The 25,651-nt window shown below is 39.8% G+C and overlaps 1 protein-coding gene across 1 annotated transcript in view; it reads left to right on the top strand.

Moving 5' to 3' along the window:
- The first annotated feature begins 1,659 nt into the window (after window positions 1-1,659).
- ptpn4b (protein tyrosine phosphatase non-receptor type 4b) overlaps window positions 1,660-25,651 on the top strand; it is a 42,438-nt gene continuing 18,446 nt past the window's right edge. The window contains exons 1-15 of the mRNA XM_027168548.2: window positions 1,660-2,082; window positions 9,959-10,113; window positions 11,266-11,373; window positions 12,419-12,461; window positions 13,723-13,801; window positions 13,901-13,945; window positions 14,456-14,508; window positions 14,820-14,940; window positions 15,294-15,381; window positions 16,352-16,440; window positions 17,573-17,636; window positions 19,043-19,215; window positions 21,237-21,305; window positions 23,720-23,854; window positions 24,146-24,298. Coding sequence (XP_027024349.2) covers window positions 9,976-10,113; window positions 11,266-11,373; window positions 12,419-12,461; window positions 13,723-13,801; window positions 13,901-13,945; window positions 14,456-14,508; window positions 14,820-14,940; window positions 15,294-15,381; window positions 16,352-16,440; window positions 17,573-17,636; window positions 19,043-19,215; window positions 21,237-21,305; window positions 23,720-23,854; window positions 24,146-24,298 — 1,358 coding nt within the window. The 5' untranslated portion in view covers window positions 1,660-2,082; window positions 9,959-9,975. The remainder of the gene's footprint in view (window positions 2,083-9,958; window positions 10,114-11,265; window positions 11,374-12,418; window positions 12,462-13,722; window positions 13,802-13,900; window positions 13,946-14,455; window positions 14,509-14,819; window positions 14,941-15,293; window positions 15,382-16,351; window positions 16,441-17,572; window positions 17,637-19,042; window positions 19,216-21,236; window positions 21,306-23,719; window positions 23,855-24,145; window positions 24,299-25,651) is intronic.

Here is a 25,651-nt window from a genome sequence, read left to right as displayed (position 1 = left end):
ATAAATAATAAAAGCAAATTAAAATACACACTTCAGCCAGCAGATGGTGCTGTTGCAACTAAACTACAGTAAATTCTTCCAGGTTCTGCGGTTACCTCCCCTGGTTCAAAGACGTGTTGTAGACTGACTATCTCTCAAGTGTTTGTTGTGTGAGATACACAATGCGTATATTTATGTGTATATTATTTGCATACATAAAAAAGACTAAAAAACAAACTAATAACCCAGTGCTATTATATACATTATCTGACAGAAGTGAGTACACCCCTCACATTTTTGTAAATATGTTATTATAACTTTTCATGTGACAACACTGAAGAAATGACACTGTACCACAATGTAAAGTTGTGAATGTACAGCTTGTATAACATAAACATTGTAAATTTGCTGTCCCCTTAAAATAACTCAACAGCCACTGATGTCTAAACCGCTGGCCACAAAAGTGAGTAAACCCCTAAGTGAAAAGGTCCAAATTGGGCCAAAGTGTCAATATTTTGTGTGGCCACAATTATTTTCCAGCACTGCCTTAACCCTCTTGGGCATTGAGTTTACCAGCACATTACAGGTTGCCACTGGAGTCCTCTTCCACTCTTCCATGACGAAATCAGAGAGCTGATGGATGTTAGAGACCTTGCGCTCCTACACGTTCCATTTGAGGATACCCAAAGATGCTCAATAGGGTTTAGGTCTGTAGACATGCTCAGGGAGTCCATCACCTTTACACTCAGCTTCTTTAGCAAGACAGTGGACGTCTTAGAGGTTTGTTTGGGGTCTCCAAAGGGAGGGGATCATGCTCTGCTTTAGTATGTCATGGTACATGTTGGCATACATGGTTCCCCCGATGAACGGTACCTCCCCAGTGCCGGCAGCACTCATGCAGCCCCAGACCATGACACTGTCACCACCATGCTTGACCGTAGGAAAGACACACTTGTTAGTCACACTAACAAGTCACATGATGCAGGGGCCAGTGTTTTAGACATTAATGGCTGTGTGTTGAGTTATTTTTAAGGGACAGCAAAGTGTCATTTCTTCACAATTTGTGAGTTTGGACATGTGTGTGTGTGTGTGTGTGTGTGTGTGTGTGTGTGTGTGTGTGTGTGTGTGTGTGTGTGTGTGTGCCATGCAATGCCTAATTCTCAAAACTGTAAATGCAATTCCAGTAACAATAAAAGCATTTCACATAACATGCAAAAGAACATCACACTGTATAACACTTTAAACCTTATATGTGGCAAAGCATACGTCTATCCATCACTAGCTGAGCATCAAATAAATAGTTTGAATTGTTTGTTGCTAGTATTTCTAGCAAAACTGAGTAAACAGTATACAGTATACCCGTGGACAATCAAACATATTAATTAATATATTACTGTGGTTTAAAGATAGTGTATACAATGTATATTTTATACACACTGCACCCTTGTGCAAATATAATAATAATAATAATAATAATAATAATAATAATTATTATTATTATTATAGTTATTATTATTATTATTATTATTATTATTAGTATCACTATTATTATTATATATAATAATAATATTATAATAGTAATTATTATTATTATTATTATTATTATTATTATTATTATACAATCCTTTAGCTGCTGTAGGTACTGAAGCTCCGCCCCCAGTTCTAGCCCCGCCTCTCCGCTGTGGGTGCGCGAGGCGTTTGCGCCATGTTAGCGCCGCTGCAGCTCAGCTGCTAATACAGCTATAAGAACATATGCTGGCTTGATGGAATGGGTGACAAAAAAATCTAATTTAACATATCGTGGAAAGGACTGACGACCATGTCGGCGTGAATATGTTGTAAAGGAGAGACTAGACGCAGGAGGGATTATTCCTGTATTTGGCTTTGCGCGTGCGTGTGGCGCGCGCGTGCGTGCGTGCGTGCGTGCGTATGCGTGTGAAGGCTGCTGGCCCTCTTTTAGGAGAAACAGCAAATGGGGCTTTTTCGGTTTTGCAGCAGATGAACATCGTCCTTCTCTCTGCCTCCGGCTTTCCTTATTTCCTCCATCACAGCTACATCACCATTTACCATCACCTGGACTCTCTCTCGGACCTGTATATGACGGTGAGAATCGCTTTCACTGCTGGGCATCAATCAGCTTCTGCTTTTTTATCTCATTATTATTTTTGCATGAATCGGATTCTCTGATACTTTTGAATGAATCGTGCTTTCTGAACGTTTTTCAGTCATGTTGCATGAATCAGGTTCCCGGATTGTACCGTTACACCTGCAGCGTCTCTCTCTCTCTCTCTCTCTCTCTCTCTCTCTCTCTCTCTCTCTCTTCCCCCCCTCTACCCCCTCAGTCTCTCTCTCTCTCTCTCTCTCTCTCTCTCTCTCTCTCTCTCTCTCTCTCTCTCTCTCTCTCTCTCTCCCAGCTTTCTTGTCTTTCTGCATGCATGCACGTATGCCACATTACATCATCTGAATTGATTCCTAGCACAGTCCTCTGTTACTGGCCAACAGCATATTTACCCAATCTGTACATTATGTAACACTGTGCCTTCTTGCATGCCAATACATACAAGACGACATATGCAAATACTCCCAAGGTGGAAATAGCCTCATATAGACTTCCAGAGAGTTCATTAGTGTTGAGTTGGATTTATATGAAGACTGTAGGTTTATGATTACAGCCCTGGCTTCTTGGACATGCACGCCTCTTTCAGCTGAATGGATGACATCACCTCACTCAGCTCCTCTGTCTAGGTGCGCACTCTCCTGCAGCACCTGCCCTGTTCATCTCTTCATTTGGGAAGGCTAGAGTGCAAAGCGGAGGTGTAAATATATTTACATATTTGCCTGCATTTGAGCAAAACGACGATGTTGTTCCGTTTTCTGTCCCACTGTTGCTGTAGGGCAGGTATGAAGTAACCGTTGTTGCTGTGAACTACCTATTGTCAAGAAGGCAGGGGTTTGTGTTTGTGTGTGTGCACAGAGACCTGCTTCATTAAAAAAGGCCACTGTGATATATTGCGAATAAAGGGATAGTTGATGACACAAGCGGTGTGTAGATCCTACTATCCGTTCTCTATCTACTATTTTTTTTTTTTAAATCCTGGGTGTGCCCTTTCTCTGTTTCATTCAGAGAAAGGCTAGTAAAGGAAATAAAGAGGGGTTGGAGGACACATGGTATTACTACAAATTAGCAATAGACACATAGGGTCATATTAGGACAGATTAAAATAATCATTAGTTATCACTCTGCTACAGCTACATCATATTATTTGATAATCGCATTAGCATGCTGGCTCAAGAAAAGCATGTTTCTCTTTTGAAAATGTGACGTAATTCTTCTGTGCAACCTGATTTGTAACTCGTGAGACTTGAAAGTGGACGAAAGTTCACCGTCAGTCTGTTAAACATTGCAAATTTGTGAGTACACCTTTCTTAGTAAGTATTTGAAAGATCTATTTTATATTCCAACATAGAAAAGACCGTCTTGTCCATGTCGCAAAATCCCAATATGGCAGAAATCCAAGATTTGACAGAATTTGCTTTAAAAAGCTGAAACATAAATCTGTATTTAGAAAAAAAACGATATATGTTGCTGTACGTATAGTTTATATGCATTACAGTATAGTAACTAAAATACAGTACGTCCTTCCATTGTTATTGGATGAGCTAATGAGTGGCACTGCTACATTTGCAGGCATTTCGCTAGGAGGTCAATGCATGGCCCCTAATGGGTCAACCAGTGTGACCTCCTGTTGTATAGAGAGCTATCCATTGAGCGTTCAAATGCTACAGAAGCGTTGCCTGTAAAAGGACATGAAGGAAATGAAGCTAAATTTCAGCATTTCAATCCCAATCCATATGTCAGTCATTATATTCGTTCCATTTTAGATTGTCTTTAACTTATGCTCATTTCACACGGTAGACATGGCTAACTTTCCCAGCTTTTTCAAATTAGGATATCCCTTTGATGGAAGTGCAAGATGGCTAGTATAGATAGCTAGCATTTTTTTCTATCTAGTATTTCTAGTTGGCTTTTTGTGCCAACAAATTAAGTGTTGCAGTATGAGGGAAGGTTCCCTTCTGAGCCTGGATCCTCTCAAGGATTCTTTCTCATATCATATCAGGTAGTTTTTCCTTGCTACTGTTGCCTACTTCTGTAAAGTTACTTTAGACAATTACAATTGTTAAAAGTGCTATACTAATAATTGATTTGAATAGGTTCATACTAGCATGCAACAAATCTCTTTTGTAGTTTGTCTCCTTTGGGCATGTAACAACCGTTACCGTTATTATAGTTTCAGTTAGAAACAATGAATAGCCTACATATTAAACTGGTTAAACACACATAAACACAAATAATGAACTAACAGCATGACAAATTTTCATTTGCTTTACATTACAGGGCAGAATCTCTACGCAAGTTAACAATATTAGTCAATGAACACTCACCACAGGCACCAGCTACTATTTCTGTCCAAGCTTTATATTTCTTTGTGATACGTATCTCTATACACATTTAACGACTGGCCGTATGTGACAGGATATGAGGTAACAGCTAGCTATTTGTTTTCCTTCCATTTTCATGCAGCAACCAGTAACTAGAAACTAATCAATTACGAACTGAATTTGTCAGTAGGGAATTACAGCATCGGACCACACAAACCATCAGATTAGTCCAAGGAATCCTCGAAGCCAGTTTGGCTTTTGTTGCTTTTTACCAAATTGAATTTGCATGAAACTGAATTAAACATCAGTTCAATTCTTATGCGGCATGTTTGTCCCTTGGTGCTGTCACAGAAATCAAATCTCCGTACTGCATGAATCAACACATTTACTTTAAAGTCATCTATTGAATCAGTTAAGTCAGTTAGTTGATGGCTAAATTTAACCGTAAGAATAAAACCTGTCAATTCACAAACAAAGTATAAGTCCAGGTAGACGGTTAAATCAGATTAGTAAATGTAGTTTCAGTCTGAGTGATTTGTTAGAGTATTCTCTATGGGTCTAATACCTAATTATGGTATTGCCTTTGCAGCTGTTACAAATCAGAAACCTTTACCTTGGACATGTGCAAATGCAACTCAGATCTGCTAAGCATCAACCTCCCAAAAGTAATTATGAAGTTATTGCATGGTGTGATGAAGGTATTGCAAGGGGTAGTGAGGATATTGCAGTGGTAGTGACTATATTGAAGGGGGTAGTAAAGGTTTTGAAGGGGGTTATAAGGATATTGTATGCATGGTGAAAATATTGCAGGGGAAGTAAAGGTATTGCAGGGAGGAGTGAGGATATTGCAGGGTGTTGTTAAGATATCGCAGGGGTAGTGAGGATATTGTAGGGGGAATGAGGATATTGTAGGGGTAGTGAGGATATTGCAGGGTGTTTCAAAGGTATTGAAGGGGAGAGAGGATATCTTATGGAGGAGTGAGTATATTGCAGGGTGTTGTGAGGATATTTTAGGGGTAGTGAGGATATCATAGGGGGAGTGAGGATATCATAGGGGGAGTGAGGATATTTTAGGGGGAGTGAGGATATTTTAGGGGGAGTGAGGATATTTTAGGGGAGTGAGGATATATTAGGGAGAGAGGATATTTTAGGGGTAGTGAGGATATTGCAGGGGGAATGAGGATATTGCAGGGGGAATGAGGATATTGTAAGGTGTTGTGAAGATATCATGGGGGTAGTGAGGATATTGTAGGGGGAGTGAGGATATTGTAATGTGTTGTGAAGATATCACGGGGGTAGTGAGGATATTGCAGGGGGAATGAGGATATTGCAGGGGGAATGAGGATATTGCAGGGGGAATGAGGATATTGTAAGGTTTTGTGAAGATATCCCAGGGGGTAGTGAGGATAGTGCAGGGGGAATTAGGATATCGTAAGGTTTTGTGAAGATATTGCAGGGGGTAGTGAGGATATTGCAGCGGGAATGAGGATATTGTAAGGTGTTGTGAGGATATTGTAGGGGGAGTGAGGATATTGTAGGGGGAGTGAGGATATCATAAGTGAGTGAGGATATCGTAAGGGAGAGAGGATATAGCATGGTGTTGTGAAGATATCACGGGGATAGTGAGGATATTGTAGGGGGAGTGAGGATATTGTAAGTTGTTGTGAAATTATCACGGGGGTAGTGAGGATATTGTAGGGGGCATGAGGATATTGTAAGGTGTTGTGAAGATATCACGGGGTAGTGAGGATATTGCAGGGGGAATGAGGATATTGTAGGGGGGAGTGAGGATATTGCAGGGGGGGTGAGGATATTGTAGGGGGGAGTAAGGATATTGCAGGGGGAGTGAGGATATTGCAGGGGGGAGTGAGGATATTGCAGCGGGAGTGAGGATATTGCAGGGGGAGTGAGGATATTGTAGAGGGGAGTGAGGATATTGTAGAGGGGAGTGAGGATATTGTAGAGGGGAGTGAGGATATTGTAGAGGGGAGTGAGGATATTGCGGGGGGGAGTGAAGATATTGCAGGGGGAGTGAGGATATTGTAGGGGAGGATTGAGGATATTGTATGGGGGGAGTGAGATATTGTGGGGGAGATTGAGGATATTGTAGGGGGGGAATGAGGATATTGTAGGGGGGAGTGAGTATATTGTAGGGGGGGAGTGAGGATATTGTAGGGGGGGAGTGAGGATATTGTAGGGGAGGATAGAGGATATTGTAGGGGAGGATAGAGGATATTGTAGGGGAGGATAGAGGATATTGTAGGGGAGGATAGAGGATATTGTAGGGGAGGATAGAGGATATTGTAGGGGGGGAGTGAGATATTGTGGGGGAGATTGAGGATATTGTAGGGGGGGAATGAGGATATTGTAGGGGGGGAATGAGGATATTGTAGGGGGGGAATGAGGATATTGTAGGGGGGGGAATGAGGATATTGTAGGGGGGAATGAGGATATTGTAGGGGGGAATGAGGATATTGTAGGGGGGGAGTGAGGATATTGCAGGGGGGTGAGGATATTGCAGGGGGAGTGAGGATATTGTAGGGGGGGTGAGGATATTGTAGGGGGGAGTGAGGATATTGCTGGGGGAGTGAGGATATTGCAGGGGGAGTGAGGATATTGTGGGGGGAGTGAAGATATTGCAGGGGGAGTGAGGATATTGTAGGGGAGGATTGAGGATATTGTAGGGGGGAGTGAGGATATTGAAGGGGCGGAGTGAGGATATTGCAAAGGGAGTGAGGATATTGTAGTTGGGAGTGAGGACTTTGCATGGGGTAGTGTATGCTAGTCTGATTTGTTGTAATTGTGCTCACAGCTTTGTAAGAACCTCTGGTAAGTTATTTGTGAACAGGTTAAGAATACCACACTGACCTTTGCGCGCTGTATGAATGTGTTGAGAATGTACAGTACCAATTCCGCATTCTCAGAAGAAGGCTTGTGGGGAAAAAAGGCTGGCAGAACGTCTTTGATGAGGGGTTTCTTAGTGTCTTTTATTGTTCCTGGAATCCTCTTTAATCTAGAAAATAGCCTTTTAAAACTCGATCTCATTTTCTGAAAATTGCAAGCAGACGATGCTTTTAGGGTTCTACATTCAAGCACACTTAACCATCAACATTTAACATTCCCCAAGCACAGGCCAAGACGTACAGTATGTGTTTGATCTGTTTGATGGTACATTAAAAATGTTGTTGAAATTGGTTGGTTCCTGTTGTCACTTGTCTTATCGCACCCATAAACATTGTTTTTTAACTTTCAGAAAAAAATGTCATGTTAGTAAGAAATTGATAGAGTTTCAAATGACAGAAAACTGACTGACTTTACAGGTTCTTGTCCAATGTTTTCTTTAGTTTTCTGTCATCTTTGGTAATGAAATGGACACTGACTGCTGAATGTCTGCCATCAAACTCACTGCTACAGAGCTTCTTTTCTGGGTTAGAACTTGGTCAGGAGGATTGCTGTGCATACAAATCAGGGACTCCAAGATTGTAAAACGCTTAGCGATGGAGTAACTGCGCTCCAGTGTCTCAATTAATCTTATAAACGCCTCGCGTTTCATTACGATAATGTGCATCACTATGGGTTCTGTAATTTTATCTGTAATGTCTTGCGTTCTTTTGTCTGTGATTGGCTTTACAGACTCAAGGGTATTTCTGACTTTGTTTTAAAGCTGATGTTTCCAATTCTTAGGATGAACCCCTAATTCTGATTATTAGGCCATTAAACCTAAATGGCTTGTTTTCATATAAAAACATTGATGGCATTTGTAAGCTCACTTTCACATACCTTATGTTCAGATAATTGTTTCACGTGATCATGCCTCTATAGACCAACTCACAATGTTTTTCAGGTAGCTTTATTTTCATCATGTAATACATCAACAGACTGCTGATCAACACTGCATTGGGTAAACTAGTAAGATCCAAGTTAGAAATAAAACCATTTACATTTAGTAATTGATTCACCACCACAGCAATTTCTTTTACAAATTAGAACTTAATTCACCTCTAAGAGAGTCATGCAAGGTACTGTAGAAGCTCTTTAATTCTTTTCTCCTGATCACCACAAGTATTCTCTTGTCAGGTTCAGCCATAATGGTCAGCACTGTGTAAGGATGCGAAAGCATAAAGGCTTTCAACCAAAGGACACCACTTCAACTGTGAAACACGGTGGTGGTGGCATTGTATTATGGAGTTTTGAGTTATAACCTGGGGGGGCACGGTGGCTTAGTGGTTAGCACGTTTGCCTCACACCTCATGGGTTGGGGGTTCGATTCCCGCCTCCGCCTTGTGTGTGTGCAGTTTGCATGTTCTCCCCGTGCCTTGGGGGTTTCCGCCGGGTACTCCGGTTTCCTCCCCCGGTCCAAAGACATGCATAGTAGGTTGATTGGCATCTCTGGAAAATTGTCCGGAGTATGTGAGTGAATGAGAGTGTGTGTGTGTGCCCAGCGATGGGTTGGCACTCCGTCCAGGGTGTATCCTGCGTTGATGCCCGATGATGCCTGAGATTGGCACAGGCTCCCCGTGACCCGAGGTACTTCAGATAAGCGGTAGAAAATGAATGAATGAATGAGTTAATAAATAAATCCATCTTTTAGCTGTTATTTTCAAATGCGCATGTAAAATAAAGGAGATATCCTGATTGACACACCAAAGGTAATGTATGGTGATAGCTGTAAAAAATTGAGTTTGATGTTTAGGTGTCTAAAAATCTTTAACCTCCACTGTAACAAGAAAAGGTAATTCAAGCAGTTATCATGTAATTATATCCAACAAGACCAGAGCTTGTGTTTCAACGTGGCTTAAATATGAAGTGCTAGATAATTATATTAATATTATCATTAATTAATTATCATTAATCCATTTTGGTTCTCTTGCATAGATTGTATAATTCATAAATACAGCATATGATTATTAGTTACTCATGACATTTTTTTAAGCTAACAGAGCCAACAGTCGATAAAACAATTCTTTCTCTGTAGCGCGCCTTGCCTTTATAATTAGATTAGAATTAGATACAACTAAATCCAATGCACTTCACAATAGTATGATACATTCTACTTTTGCATCAAGTAACGAAACAAAAAATACACCTAGACATACAATGTTCTTCCATTTGGTTCTTGATCCACAGTAACCCTAGTTTAGAACGGTTGCCTATTTATACTGATGAGTTGTACTGATAATTATACCCTTTTGTAATGACATACTTTTTAACCACTTATAAGTAGGTGCAATGTCATAGAGCGTCCACTACACAAGTTCCTGCTATAACTCGACCTATAGCTACTATACACATGAAATCCCTTCCTAGCCTCTCTTTTGGTTCTCTCAGCACACTGTCCTCTGTCTTCTTCATATCGATGATTAGAGATTCTTTTTTTGTTAAATAACATGTTTTTAAATCTGATCATCGTTAATCTTGTTAAGATTTGGGAACTCGGGCACTATTATAGACTATTTTCTTACTTCCGTGTATATACATGTTTTTTTTTTTTTTTTTTGTAATCTCTTACACACTCACGGAGGTTGGGTGTCTTTCGCAGACGGTGCGGGGACAGTAATGACAGCACGCTTCCGGTTGCCTGCTGGCCGAAGCTCCGATGTGGGAGAGTCTGAAGTGGCACGAGACAGACCGAGCTCACAGGTGGTGTGTAACGTTTTGCTGCTGGACAACACGGTGCAAGAATTCAGAGCTAATGTACGTAAACACACACACACACACTAATATACAGTCCACTCTGAAAGGGCTTCAACAGTTGCACTAATTCTTTTGTTTTTTTGTTATACATTGAAGACATTCGGGCTTGAGATCGAAAGATCTGGACATATTTCTCTGTAAATTGGACACACATGATGTTGCTGTAGATGTCTGACTTTATCATGAGTCCCGTTATCAGTAAAGATCAGTGAGAAGGTTCCAGAAGCAGCCATGTAAGCACAAGCCATGACACTGTACCACCACCACGTTTCACAGACGATCTCGTACGTTTCGGATCTTAAGGAGTTTGTTTTTTTCCCTCACACTTTGCGCATTCCATCATGTGCTTTCTCTTATTTATTTGTCCATCAGATGCTTACTTGACACCGTTAGAAACACGGTCTGATATCCATGTTGTCTGGTCTCAAATCTGTCTACTGATCTCAAACCCAAATAGCTTCAGTCTATAGCAACACACACACACACACACACACACACACACACACACACACACACACACACACACACACACACACAAAAAAAAAAATCTGCTCTTGCTGTTCCAATACTCGCGGATGCAGATAAATACTAATTGACAAACTAAGTGGTGCTCAGGTGTGCTGCCCAGTCTGGCATTTGCTTACTCATGAATTGAAGCAGTTACTAAAAACAAACCAGTTACAATAACGTAATAGCACATAACGAGATTTTTGGCTAGTTTAAGTGCATGTATAAAGACTAAAGCGATCAAAAGTTGCTAATGTACCATATTGTGTGATGTACATTTTTAGTTGCTAGAAAAGCTAAAGTTTCGTGTTGACACTGTAGACTCTTTCTGAGGCAGCGATTTGATTTAGTGAGAATCAAACAACCCTGATTGGGTCTGTGCTATTTAATACGAGTCATTCCATCATCGTAACACAAACCGACCGAGCAGAGAAGGATCCTGATATCCCCCGCTCCCCAAGCCCGATCCCCCCCACCCACCCCTTTGTGGTCAGTGAGCCAAAAGTGCACACATTAGCATACATTTGCATGAATTATTGTGGATTAGTATGCATCGTAGAGTTTTGCGTCATCGCTGCTTAAATTCTCAGCAGCCACAAAGTGACTAAAAAAAAAAAACTCCACGTTTTCTCTCTGTATAATTAGAAGCAGGATCAGGGTCAGGTCTTACTGGATGCAGTCTTTAAACATCTGGAACTGACGGAGCAAGACTATTTTGGACTTCAGATCACCGACGACTCCTTGGACTGCCAGGCAAGCCTTATAAAACGTGCACACACACACACACACACACACACACACATACACACACACACACACACAGACATAGGGTTCTTCAGTGAAGCCTGCTCTGAGAATGAAGGTTCTTCTTTGTAATTCACAAAGATGGATGAAAGGGTGAAAGGACATACCGATGGATGTACGCATACACAGACATGCATGAATCTTTTATACCTTGTCCTGTTACAAGTTGAGTGGATAGATGTGCAAACCTACACACACACACATACACACACACACGCACACACACTGGACAGTTGCTCTGGTGGACGCACTGCCCCTAAATCGAAAGAGAAACAGCTACGTGATCTATTTTCCTCACAGGTTTATTTATTTAATTTGTCCTGTTTGCTTGCTTCCGCCATTCCCAAGTGCCCCTTTTCGTAAAATGTACCTATTAACACCAAGCTAGCAGAGTGAATTATCACCACTCGTGCCCTGTCCCACATGGCACACTTACAGTCTCACAGTCCTCCTTTATTCGTGACGTAGGTCTCTGTTTCGAGCGAGTGCACGTGATCAAATACAAGCTGCGTTCTCACTCACACACACACTGACGGAGGGATTTATGGTGGAAAAATAAGCAGCTAAATGACTAGGAGGGGTTGATTGGTTTATGAATGGAGAGATGCACTAACATTCACTCAAACAAAAAAAAATCCTTCAACTAATTAAACGTGTTCTTAGTGCCTCTTCTTCTGGTAAATTATTAGCGAGAAGGATGAATGAAAGCACACACACACACGGTGACCTGAACAGTCGGTGTTGAGTCTCAGGTCTCGTCATACTCCAGTGGTTTGTAACTGATACAAGAGCTTTAACAGAGCAGCGGAAGCGAAAGAACACCAGATGCATAATTCATCGATTCGGACCAATGTTATGTAGAAGCGATAAATGTTTCACTTTTTATTTCACACACTACTTGACCCAAGAAACCCTTCATTTAAGCTGTTGTTAGGGAATCAGAGAGCATGCCGAAACTGACAACACAATCTTCTCTTTGTTGCATTATTTATAGAGGTGGCTGGATCCGAGCAAGCCGATAAGAAAACAGCTGAAAAGTAGGTGAACTGTTCTGTTCATTCTTAAAATTCTTCACAGTGGATGAAAAAAGTCACACGCACATTAACCCCGTATTAACCCTGTAGGTTTTTGTGATTAAAAAGAAGTAAATCATGTCTGATCTTTTCACGGTGATCTGGCAACCAACATTTGAAATGAGGCCTGTGGCTGCTAAGCCCTAAATAAAGATCAGCCATTGGTTCATTCGACCGATAAAGTCGTGGCCTCTAAAGCTTTTAGCAAGCATACACAGGATTTCAAGCTAGCAATCCATATTGCAAAATAGTTTACAACACATTGGCTGTACCACCAAAAAAGCAAGAACAGGAAGTCTCTCCAAAAGACCGACAAGAACGTTAAAGGAGCTGCAGCGGTCACTGCCAAGTACTAGTCACTACTTACATGTGAGGATGACAAGCTTTCATATTTAGGCTTATAAGCTTTTCATAGATAGGGTAGGGTGTCTATTAGGACTTAGAGCATTCCGTCTAACCCTATTCACCTCTTAACATGGTAAAATGGGATCAGAAACCTGACAGCTTCTAACCATGATGTCAGGTGGTGAAGCACGGTGGTGGAAGCATCGGGCAATGCTGTCACTGCTTCTGTTTAGCTGGGATCGAGCAACAAAAACTGACCTAAATCCTAAGTGGAATGAAATGAATCAAGGCACAAACAGGAGTGTCGGTGGAGACTTTTCCCTAAAAGACTGTGTACTGCTTACATGCAGAAAGTTGGTTTATCAAAGTTTATTTATTCAATCAGGCTGTTGTTAGTTTTTTTTTTTTTTCGTTGTTGTTGGTTATTACTTACTTGGGTGTGGAGTTTGCATGTTCTCCCCGTGCCTCGGGGGTTTCCTCCGGGTACTCCGGTTTCCTCCCCTGGTCCAAAGACATGCATGGTAGGTTGATTGGCATCTCTGGAAAATTGTCCGGAGTGTGTGAGTGAATGAGAGTGTGTGTGCCCTGCGATGGGTTGCCACTCCGTCCAGGGTGTATCCTGCCTCGATGCCTGATGACACCTGAGATAGGCACAGGCTCCCCGTGACCCGAGGTAGTTCGGATAAGCGGTAGAAAATGAATGAATGAATGAATGAATGGTTATTACTTGCTCAATGGTTAAAGGTGGAAAAAGATCTGACATGATTCATTTTTGTTAGTTGTAACAGGGATTTGTTGACTTTTATATCTGTCCTATGTTATTCAACCGGTTGGTTCTCTAAAATAAATGTCTGATTTTTTTTATTTATTCATTTTGCAGGGGTCACTTCAAATAATCTAAGTTTCAGGGTGAAGTTTTTTGTAAGCGATCCAAGCAAACTTCAAGAGGAGTACACAAGGTGCCACCTTTTCTAATGCATTTTGTTTTTTTTCTCAAGTAAAAGCTCTGTGTTAAACAGCATATTTTAAAACATACTTTTTTTAACACTTATGTTCAGGTACCTGTACTTTTTGCAGTTGAAGCAGGACATCCAGAGTGGGAAGTAAGTATGAATTGTGCGATCGGGTTAATTACACAGGGACACAAGTGCACTGTCCAGTTTAATTGGACATTTTATGCAGTTGTATATTCGGTGTATTCATGTAGCATCAGTGTAATGCATTAGACTTTGTAATCTCCGTGGCATGCCGTGGTTGTTGGTGCCATGCGGGTTGGCTGGAGTATTTTAGAACATGGTCATATTTTGTGAATTTCACGCTCAACAGTCACGGTATGATGCATAAAACATCCAGCGAGCGGCAATACTGTGACCAAAAACATCTTGGGGAACATTGGCAAACTTCACTGAGTTTAAAGGAAGGCTACGGCAACTCGTATAACAACTCTATACATCAGCCGAAATAATTTTTTATCTAAAGCATCTCCTATAATAAGTGTTTTATAGGGTTTATTTACTGACAGACTGACTGACAACAGGACAATCCTTAACAGACCATTCTAATCTGTATTTGCTGTAAACTGTGACTCCTTGATCTGTCTCTTGGGCTGTTAGGTTACCGTGTCCCCAGAATGCAGCAGCAGTTTTGGCCTCTTACGCTGTTCAGGGTGAGTTTGGCTTTGAGATTTCGAAGACTCATTTGCATAAATGGATGGAATTAAACTCCCGAAGATTATCGTGATGGTGGAAGCTTATGTTTAGATCATTAAGAATGACAGCTTAGATGTTTGTCGGAATAAGTAGAGCTGAGTCTTTACATCTGGCTTTTTGCTCTTGGCCCTAGCTTTACAGTTTTTTAACGTGAACTGGAAGCCTCGCTGCTTGAGACTTTTTAAAGAGGGCAAAGGAGCCATTGTGCTCGTCGGCTTTTTTCTCACACACACACGCCCTTGGTCACAATGCGTGCTCTGTGTTGCAGCCGAGCTGGGGGACTACAGCCAATCGGAGCAGTCACCGGACTACCTTTCCGAGTACAGCTTCATCCCAAATCCGCCGGAGGATTTCGAGAAGGAGGTCGCCAAACTGCACCAGCAGCACACGTAAGCTGAGAGAAATGGGATGTAGGGCTACGGCTCTGTGGAAATCCTCTGTATAGAATTATAGAAAAGACAACGTGATTGGACTAAGTTGGTGTGTGGGGGTGGGGGTGGAGGGTAGAAAGGAAGCAGCTGAGTACACACACACACACACACACACACACACACACACACACACACACACACACACACACACACACACACACACACACACAGGCTAGAACAAGGGAGCTCATTGTTCCAAACTCTGAGATTGAGTCTCCTTACAGACTGCACAAATTGTCTCTCTCTCTCTCTCTCTCTCTCTCTCTCTCTCTCTCTCTCTCTCTCTCTCTCTATCTTTTTTTTCCCCTCAGTGGACTCACTCCTGCTCAGTCAGAGTTTAACTACTTGAATTCTGCCAGTTCCTTAGAGCTGTATGGAGTAGAACTGCACTATGCTCGAGTGAGTAACGCTTCCTTCCTTCCGCAATATATATTTCTTAATTTATTTTCCCTCCCTCATTAAGGCCCGTTCTTTTTCCTGGACTAACGTCTGCATTCACATCTCATCCGAAAAATACAAAAATAGAACATCAACACTGTATATTACAGTATGGAACTAAGAGGCAGAAAACGTAATATACAAGATCATATACAGTACAACAGTATGTGCATTTTATAAAACCATCTTGTGATTTCTTGATGACTCACGGTTCTATGAATACAAACTCATTTTGTAATCATGGTAGTATTCACCGAATAAAATAAACAAGGTCCTTAGTATTCAGTCCTTCCAGGAATTCACAGCGATTTATTATTTTTTTTCTTATTGTTGCAGCCTTTTTCTCCCCAAAATGATGCTGCTTGCAGAGATTTTGTTCTGCTTCTTTGAAAATTGAGGCAATTAATTGATTTTGCATTCATTTTTTTCGATAGCATAATCATAAAAGGACTGACTAGTGTCCCTCTTGAAAACAGTGGTCTGGGGTTCACAAAACAGCAAATGGATGAATCTAGAGCTCTCCCGCCTTTTCCACCCCGAAACACTCCCACGACTGGCCCCCATGAGTGCGGACTTGACCCGGGAGTGAACACAACGTTAATTGACTCAAGTATATTGGGATGAAGCTTATTTCCTTATATGTGCTCACTACTTAGGGTATAACAGGAAATAATAAATAAATAAACAAACAAACAAATAAAAAGAAAAAACTTTTTTTTTTTGTTTGTTTTTGTTTTCAGGCCCAGTGAAATTATTGAAATCAAATCTGCTACTTCCAAGTAGCTTGCTTGCTTATTTATTTATTTATTTATTTATTTATTTATTTATTTATTTATTTATAAATTATTTATTTATTTTTTCAAATTAATTTTTAATTAAAAAAAAAATAACTATGATTCAACAAGGTTCTCTTTTTCATGATGCAAACCAGGACCAGAGCGCCACTGAGGTCCACATTGGTGTGATGGCAGCTGGGATTTGCATCTATAAAAACAGGGTACGGGTCAACCACTTCCTTTGGTGAGTACATGTACAGTTCATATACAACACTAAAACCTACAGTATATGCGGGACACTTACGTTGCTTAACAGAGACGCGTGCTCATGCTGACAGGGCTGGTGTTTCTTTAAGTGATGTTGTTTTACTTCTCTGTACCATTATCTGTTCTGATGAAGTCCAGTGGCCAGCATAAATAAGTACAACCCAACAGATTTCCCCAAAAAATCATCCATCTTTGGGACAAAACTATTCTCTGGCTTAGAGGTTTCTTTCATCTGATCACAAACACAGATGGACGGAGAAGGATGGATTGTTTGATGAATGGATGGTTTGATGGATGGATTCATAGAGGGCTTAATGAATGGATGGATGGATTGTTTGGTGGATGGAGATGGATAGATGGATCAGTGACTTGGGTGAATGGAGATGGTTGGATAGTCGGGTGGGTGTATGGTTTGATGTAGATGGATTGGTGGATGGGTGGGTGGTTTGGTGTGATCGATAAATGGATGGAGATCAATGGATGGGTGGGTGGATGGTTTGATGGAGATGAATTGTTGGATGGATGTATGGTTTAATGGATAGATTGATGGAGCTCAATGGATAAAAGGTTTTATAAATGGATGATTTGTTAGATCAATAGAGATGGGTGAATGGACTGATTAGTTCCAGTACAAAAAAAAAATAAAACATTTTGTGCTATAATGGATACTGCTGATTTTCTGAGAAAGAACAGAGTAAAAGCTGTTCGGCAGCCAGTCATGTCACATGACCTTCAGCCAATAAAACACCTGCAAGAAGTTTGAGATCCATTCTCCATCCGGCATCCAGGAAAGAGATCATTCTCCAAGAAAACCATTGAAGCCATAAGGAATATTAAAACTGGTAGAATTTTGCAACACCTCATATAAAAATGTACACTTTTCTTATATTAACGATACCGGTGACCAAAACTAGTTTTTAAAAAGGGGGTACTAATCTATGCTGCTGAGATAAACTGTACATAACTCCTATGTATCGGTTTCATTTAAATTTTGTTTCATATAACGGGATGTAATGCTTTTAGGCTTTTAGGTCTGTGTTCTGTATTGAGGTAATTATTCTTCTTCTCTTTCCTGTTTCCTCTAACATCCTGATGTTCTCATTCCCCAGGGTGAAAATTGTCAAAATATCCTTCAAATCAAGACAGTTTTTTATCCAACTACGGAAAGAATCGGTAAGCTTTTTGTTTTCTTTTCTTGGTAATGGAATTTTGACACGTTTTTTTCTGACACGTTGTTTGTTCACATTGTTTTGTTGTGGGATTATTTCGTATCAAGGGATCTATTCTATATTAAATGATGTTTAACGCTACTTTTAAATGTTATGAAAGATAAACAGTAAAGATGAAAGAGATGTACCATCGGAGGTACCTCCAAGTTCCAGGGACTTGTGGCGCTTAATGTTTGTCAATTTAGCTTGAGGCATAGCCCCTTATAGGACTGTAGGGTAAACTGTAGCTATCAGACCTTTCTGTGTCAGAACATCACCAGAACATTACAGGAGATGTCATGCGAGATCATGACACTTTGAGAATACATATAGATATCAGAATCAGGAACCTGATTCTGATTCTGATTCTGCTATCTATATGTATACTATTCGATATGTAATGTATTCTCAAAGTGTCATGATGTCGATCGATCTCCTGTAACGTTCTGGTGTGTTACACCATATAGAATATGTCTCACAGAACATTTTTACATTGATGTTCTGTTAATAAGAAATTAATGTTACATTGAGTGCTTGTTAATAAGAAATTCAACATGTTGGTAGCAAACATGGATCCACATACCTCAAAGCACTTATCACGCTCCATCTGATCCTCAAGCACCGCTCAACTTGTGGAATGGTGAATTTTTATTCTCATTATTACGGTGTGTAAAAGCCTCATAAATGCAATACGACTGTGATTCTAAAACATATATGGTGGAGGATCTGCAATCTTGTGAAACTGTTTTCCTCAAAGGCCCTAAGAGCTGTTAGGATACATGGAGACACAAGCTGTCTTCAGACTTAACTGTTCATAAAGTACTTAAATTAAGACTTAAAAACATCAAAAAATGGTGTGGTCGGTGTGCTTTTCTTCAGAGTTTTTAGACTGGTGGGATTCTTAGCCCTTGACCTAGTGAACCAGTATCAGGATGTACAGTGATAGAGATTAGAGAGCTCTGGATAAAGGTGTCTGGCAAATGCCGTTAAGGTAAATGTTAAAAACGCTTGGCTCACAGTTAAACAACATACTTGCTCCGAGTTACAAAGAAACTGTGCTTTAGTGGTCTACTAGATGACTAATTGTTTTGAAGCCAATGTTAACATGGAAGTTATAGGAGGTGAAAATGCCGGACTAAAAGACTAAAGCGCCGCTGCATTGCACACTTTAGGTGATTATATCCAGATTAGATCTTGATATTGATATGCAGGGTGGATTTTATTTGTTTGTTTGTTTGTTTGTTTGTTTGTTTTTTCATTTTTTGGCCCTTCAGGCTCATTACACTCATGATTATAAATTTTTCCATGTTTGATTATTAAACCAACTCAGCTTGCTGATTCCCTGCTTTTCTTTATGTTTCACTTCCTCAGAGTAAGAGCAGGGAGTCCCTGTTGGCCTTCAGCATGGCAAACTACAGAGCGTGTAAGAACGTATGGAAGGCCTGTGTGGAACACCACACGTTTTTCCGGCTGGAGCGGCCCATACCCCCCCAGAAGAACTTCTTCACGCACTACTTCACTCTCGGCTCAAAGTTCCGTTACTGGTGAGATAAAAACACTTCTAATTTCATTATTACGGTGTGTAAAAGCCTCATAAATGCAATACGACTGTGATTCTAAAACATATATGGTGGAGGATCTGCAATCTTGTGAAACTGTTTTCCTCAAAGGCCCTAAGAGCTGTTAGGATACATGGAGTCATGAACTCGGAGAAGTACCAGGAAAATGGCAGGAAGTTTTAGCCCGGGTCATTGTTCATGTTCCATCTTCCAGCAAATCTCTGAGGAATCTTTACTCCCCCATGTCATTAAGCTTTATAGAATAAGATTCAGTGCTGTTATTACCTACTAGATGATGCATTACAAAATAACTGTGACTTGTGCTTTTTGTTAAATATATATATAAAAAAACATATTTTAATAACACTTAGTGTCTATACCTGTAAACTGAAGGTTAGATTATTCTATAATGGTTCAATTTAGCTAATGAACCATGACATTTTGGTGCCAATAATTCTGGAGTTTACAGACAGACATATGAGGGTGTATTAGCAGTTTTTTCCAAAAGTCAGATACTTAGAGTACACAGACCATCTGCAGAGTTTAGGGGTTTTCCCTTTCACCAGATTCAGCTTTAAAATGAAAGACTTAGTGAAAGCATTTCATATTAATCACTCACTATGTGACTACAAACTGTGACTACTGTGTCAAACACAGTAACATTCCAAACTTCACTAAAAATTCAGTTCCGTTTTAGCTAACTTGTGTATTTTTTTATACCATTCTTACTGTTTTAGGTTTGTTGTTTCTTTTTTTAATGGCATACAACAAAAGTGATAATCCATAATCAACAGTCACACTATATTAATCCCCCACTATACTAATCACACTATATTAATCACCCACAATATAATTATACTAATCACCCACTATACTAATCACTCGCTGTATTATCACTATATTAATTACCCACTATATCATCACTATACTAATCACACTATATTAATCCCCCACTATACTAATCACATTATACTAATGCCATACTATATTAATCACCCACAATATAACTATACATATCACCCACAATAGTAATCACCCACAATACTAATCACCCACTATACTAATCACTTGGTGTATTATCACTATATTAATTACCCACTACATTATATCATCACTATACTAATCACACTATATTAACCCCCACTATACTAATCCCTCGCTATATCACACTATATTAATCACTCACCATATCCTCACTATACAAATCACCCCATATTAATCACCCACTATACTAATCACTCACTGTATCTTCACTATACAAATCACCCCATATTAACCACCTATACTATACTAACCCCTCGCTATATCACACTATACTAATCATCCCATATTAATCACCCACTATACTAATCACACTATAATAATCACTCCCTATATCTTCACTATAATAATCACACTATATTAATCACCCACTATACTAATCTCTCGCTATATCACACTATACTAATCACTCACTGTATCCTCACTATAAAAAATCATATTAATCACCCACTATATTAATCATCCCATATTAATCACCCACTATACTAATCACACTATATTAATCACACTCTTTATCTTCACTTTAATAATCACCCCATATTAATCACCCACTATACTGATCACCCACTATACAAATCATCCCATATTAATCACCCACTATACTAATCACACTATAGTAATCACTCTATATCTTCACTATATTAATCACACTATATTAATCACACTATATTAATCACCCACTATACTAATCATCCCATATTAATCACCCACTATACTAATCACCCACTATACTAGTCATCCCATATTAATCACCCACTATACTAATCACCCACTATACTAATCACCCCATAATAATCACCCACTATAATAATCACACTATGTTAATCACCTGCTTTACTAATCCACTGTAAATACACAATACACACTATATTAATCACGCACGGTTTTATATCAGACTATATAAGCAATATATACAGATCAACACTGCAGCAGTCAAGCCACTCAGCGTTTCTTTTTCCCCTCAGCGGAAGAACAGAGGCTCAGTCTGTCCAATACGGAAAAGAGCAAGGCGTGAAGGACAGAGTGTTCGCCAGGTAATACACTAAATACACTCCTTATTAAAACAAAACCATTAATATATTGTGATGTTCAGCAATGATATGGTTGACTTGGACACTAAAACAGTCAGACGATGTGATGTGACTTGGATTTTTCCCTGTTTATATTTATTGTTAAGTATTACAGTATACATGGAATATCAAAGTCAGACGTTCTGAGTCCGGAATCCAGACTTGCATCCTAAACCTCAAATAACAACGTGTTCCTCACTGGATATAAAGCTTCTTCACAATTTAACAACCACTCTGTAACCGCAGTCTGAGTTATTCCAGATACTACAGGAAGTGGGGGTGAAGTGAAATATTCTAAGTAAGAAGGTCCACAAGCTGCTCATGTCATACATTTTTCACATTTTATAACATTAGTATGAGGATTTATATGAATCGAATCATCTTTTTTTCTGATGAACAGGTGTTTATTTAGGATTTTTCTGGGTGATAAAGCTGTAAACATTAAGGGTGCATCTCAGGTCAGCTCAGTAATCAGGGAGTCATTAAAAATCCGTAAAAGTATAGCACTTTGTGAATGTTATTGTGTCTTTACAGTCAGTCAGTCACCCTACATGAAGAAAAGAAAGGGATAAAATGTCCTCGCATGTGGGCGGGACGTCACTGCGTTCGGTCCTCGACTTGTTTTCCGTGTGCGTGTATGTGGTTACATATTCTGAGAAAGATACATCTCAGTAACACAGGAAGCTTCCACAGGGTGGGTGCCTGCATGTGTGTGTGCGTGCGTGTGTGTGCGTGCGTGCGCGCGCGCGCGTGTGTGTGTGTGTGTGTGTGTGTGTGTGTGTGTGTGTGCGTGTGCGTGTGTGTGCGTGTGTGTGTGACAACAAAATCACTCCCTCTCATTTTTAAAGTACAGTGTATTGTTTAGTGTGTCATAGCAAATGATGTTGGGACTCAAGATGAGATTAAGGCTTTCATACTTTGCTTCTAGCAGGTACATTTTCACTTGCTTTTGTTTATTAAGTCTATCGTGTACTTATTCTTCTCACCCTCTTCCCATTTTTTGTGCTTTTGTATGTACTATTACACGGCTTACTGAGCGTTTCATCATCGCGGTTACATTATTTATTTTTGTCTCTGGTGAGTTTTCAGGCTGCCTGAACAACAGCGATAAATAAAATGCAGCAGCGTCGTCTGAAAGAACTGTCTAGCGCAAATGATGTGTCAAGACCGAAGATGAGTGCAAAAGTTTGCATCTCTCTGTGGTCTCTTGATCTGACATGGCTGTATCTTTCAAAATTTAACACAAATAAATACAGATACACCTTACAGGTTGTAGACAGTTACATAGTCAGTCGTTATTTGAATGATTTAACTATTAATATCACCATTAACATGCAATATATCACTATGTAAGTGACTGCAGTAAGAAACAGTTTTAAATCAACTGCATTTTCATGAACTGAAGCTAACTCTAGAATAGGATAAAGCTGGAATCAATTCCTTCATAAGCCTGAGTATTCATTATAAAGACCTAAATAACCTGCTGGACTGCACAGCTGTTAATGGCCTGGGAATCAATATACAGTACAGCAACTGTGATGCGTTAGAAACATTTAAAATGTCATAAAGTAAAGTAAATTTGTTCATCATTGTAATAAAATGACGATTCATTTTTTTTTTCTTGTCACTTGTGTGAAACTTGTTATTAATATAGTGACATTATTGACCTTTTTGGGAAGTAAAAAAAGAAATATCTGTACCATGATCATTATTGAGTAGCTTTATATTATTACATCTAAAGCTAGATATAAAGAACTACAGACACTTGATTATAAGTCAGCTTAGTTGAGGAATCGTTTCGAGCGCACAACTTCTATGAGGTATTATTAGAGTTTGAAAAATTGCTTAAGATTTATAAGAACAATTAAAAGAAAATAATTTTCAGATTTCCAGTCTTCCTTAAATTGGCAAGATTTTCTCCTGACCTGATCTTAGTAACATTGAGATACGAGCATGACTAAAATACTCGAAGAAATTAATATTGAGTGATTTCATCCAAATTGGTGTCGTATCGGTATACCTTCATCTGACAAGCTTTCATATTTCAAGTTAAAAGTTCCTGAAAATGACATCACTAATGCTACTGTTGCTCAAGGGCATCTCAGTCATGGTATTGCCGGCCCGAGACTCGAACCCCCAACCTTAGGGTTAGGAGTCAAACTCTCTAACCATTAGGCCACGACTTCCCCATTATTACAAGTAATTTACTTTTATTCATATCCACCAATTATTAATGTAGTAGAACTGTAAACATTTAGATTCGAAGCACTCACTGGAGACTCCTTGCTTGTATCTGTTAACAAACATCAATCAGACTTAAGCATTCAACCCACAGCGTTTTAAACTCATCAGAACCCTTTTGTGACATTTGACCGCAGGTCACCCAGCAAGCCATTGGTCAGGAGGTTGGTGAGTGGGACAGACTGGGAGACAGTGAGCAGGAACTCTCTCTCAGACGAACGACTGGAGACACAAAGCCTGCCCAACCGTTCGCGCCCGGGTTCGCCAAATCAGTGAGTTCACAGATACTTATTTTATACTTTTACAGTATATTATTTTATTTTACAAGTCAAACCTGCTTACTTTTATGCAAAAATATGAAAATAATTCAGCATTTGTTTATGTGAATATATTCTTTGCAAAACTTTGCAGTCTCTTTCTGGGCTTTTTATCTGTTATGTGCAGTGACCTAAAGTTCTCATTTGCTCATAAGAAAACTGCAAGGGAAACTCAAGGGTTTGAAGGAATAACTAGCCTGCCCACACACCTGAACACTGTGACTGATTGTCCCCTGTCACCCACAGCTCCATATTTGCTGCGGATGGCACCCGAGTCCGGCCGTCCTCCATTGGGCACCTGGTGGATCACGTGATCGATGACTCGGTGTGCCAAGCTTTCACCAACCATAAGTCGGCATCGTCAACACAGGCTAACAGCATCAGCCTGGACTCGACCCCGTAAGTTTTCATCTAATTTATTACATTTAAGCTATATAGTTAAATTATTCAATTATTTGTTTGTTTGTTTGTTTGTTTGTTTGTTTGTTTGTTTGTTTATTTATTTATGTAATAAAAGCTTGCCTTTTTCTCTCATTCTTCTGCAAACGTTGTACTGTATATGTAATTATATGAGAAGGGCTTCCTGTGATGTTCTTTTGTCAGAGTAGAGTTTGTAGACTTTGTCTTGGACGTCCAGGGTTTTGGGTTCGATTTCCACCTCTTCAAACTCCTGCACAGAGTTTGTGTTGTGGGTTTCTCCCTGTCTAAAAACATTTGTGATGGAATGAATGGCATCTCAAATTGTTACTAGTGTGTGAATGGATGGGTGTGTGTGTGTGTGTGTGTGTGTGTGTGTGTGTGTGTGTGTGTGTGTGTGTGTATGCATTGTGTTGTGGGTTGGCACCTCGTATCCAAGGTGTCTTCCATGCCTTGTCCTCCGAGACTCGATGATAGACCCCGGGCTCCCCGTAGCACTGTATGGGATAAGTGATACAGAAAATAGATGAATGGATGGAGATTTTCCTGGACATAAAATGTTCTTGTAGACTTCTGAATTCATTCTGGTGCTGCTATCATCAATAAAATTTAGTGAGCCTGAACCAGAAGCAGGCATGCAAGCTAAGCCATGATGCAACCATCATCATGTTTCGCAGATGAGCTTGTATGTTTGTATCATGAGCAGATCATTACTTTCTTCTTACTTCTGCCTTTTCTTCTCTTTGGTAAGGTTCATATTGCTTTCATGACCACAGCAGCCTGTACGAACATAATTACTTGAAAGTGATGGCATTGATGGATCGTGACAAATGAATAGACATTTGTTTAATATATGCTATATTGCAATAGAAATTTAAAATAATAAAAATTGAGATTTAATAAAAATACAGAAATTTCTGGACATAAATGTAATTATTTGGTTCAGATGTTTTAGCCACACCCGATTGTCAATGAAGATTGCATTGCTACGTACTTGACTTTACACACTTGTTAGCAATCACTGGGAGTAGATTGGGTTGTAAAGAGATGATCTCAGGGCCACAACTCAGATTGAGACCTTTCTGCCCTGCTAGGTCTTTCTGCCCCAGTCAACTGTAAGTAATCGTAGGCAAGCATCTAGAAGCAGCAACAGTTCAGACAAAATGTTTTTTCTTCTGTCCCAGTACTCACTACAAAGTTCCAAACAGCCTCTTGTATTAACATAAGCATGTCTGGAGTGTATAGCAGTGGTTATTAACCAGGGGGTCATAACCCCCCAGGGTGTCGCAAAGGAAAACTTTTACATAGCATCACCTCAGGCAACAGAATATTATT

Source organism: Tachysurus fulvidraco, chromosome 1, assembly GCF_022655615.1.
Source record: "Tachysurus fulvidraco isolate hzauxx_2018 chromosome 1, HZAU_PFXX_2.0, whole genome shotgun sequence".
NCBI lineage: Eukaryota > Metazoa > Chordata > Actinopteri > Siluriformes > Bagridae > Tachysurus > Tachysurus fulvidraco.
Note: the sequence above shows the minus strand (reverse complement) of the source record. Positions and strands in the feature narration are given on the sequence as shown.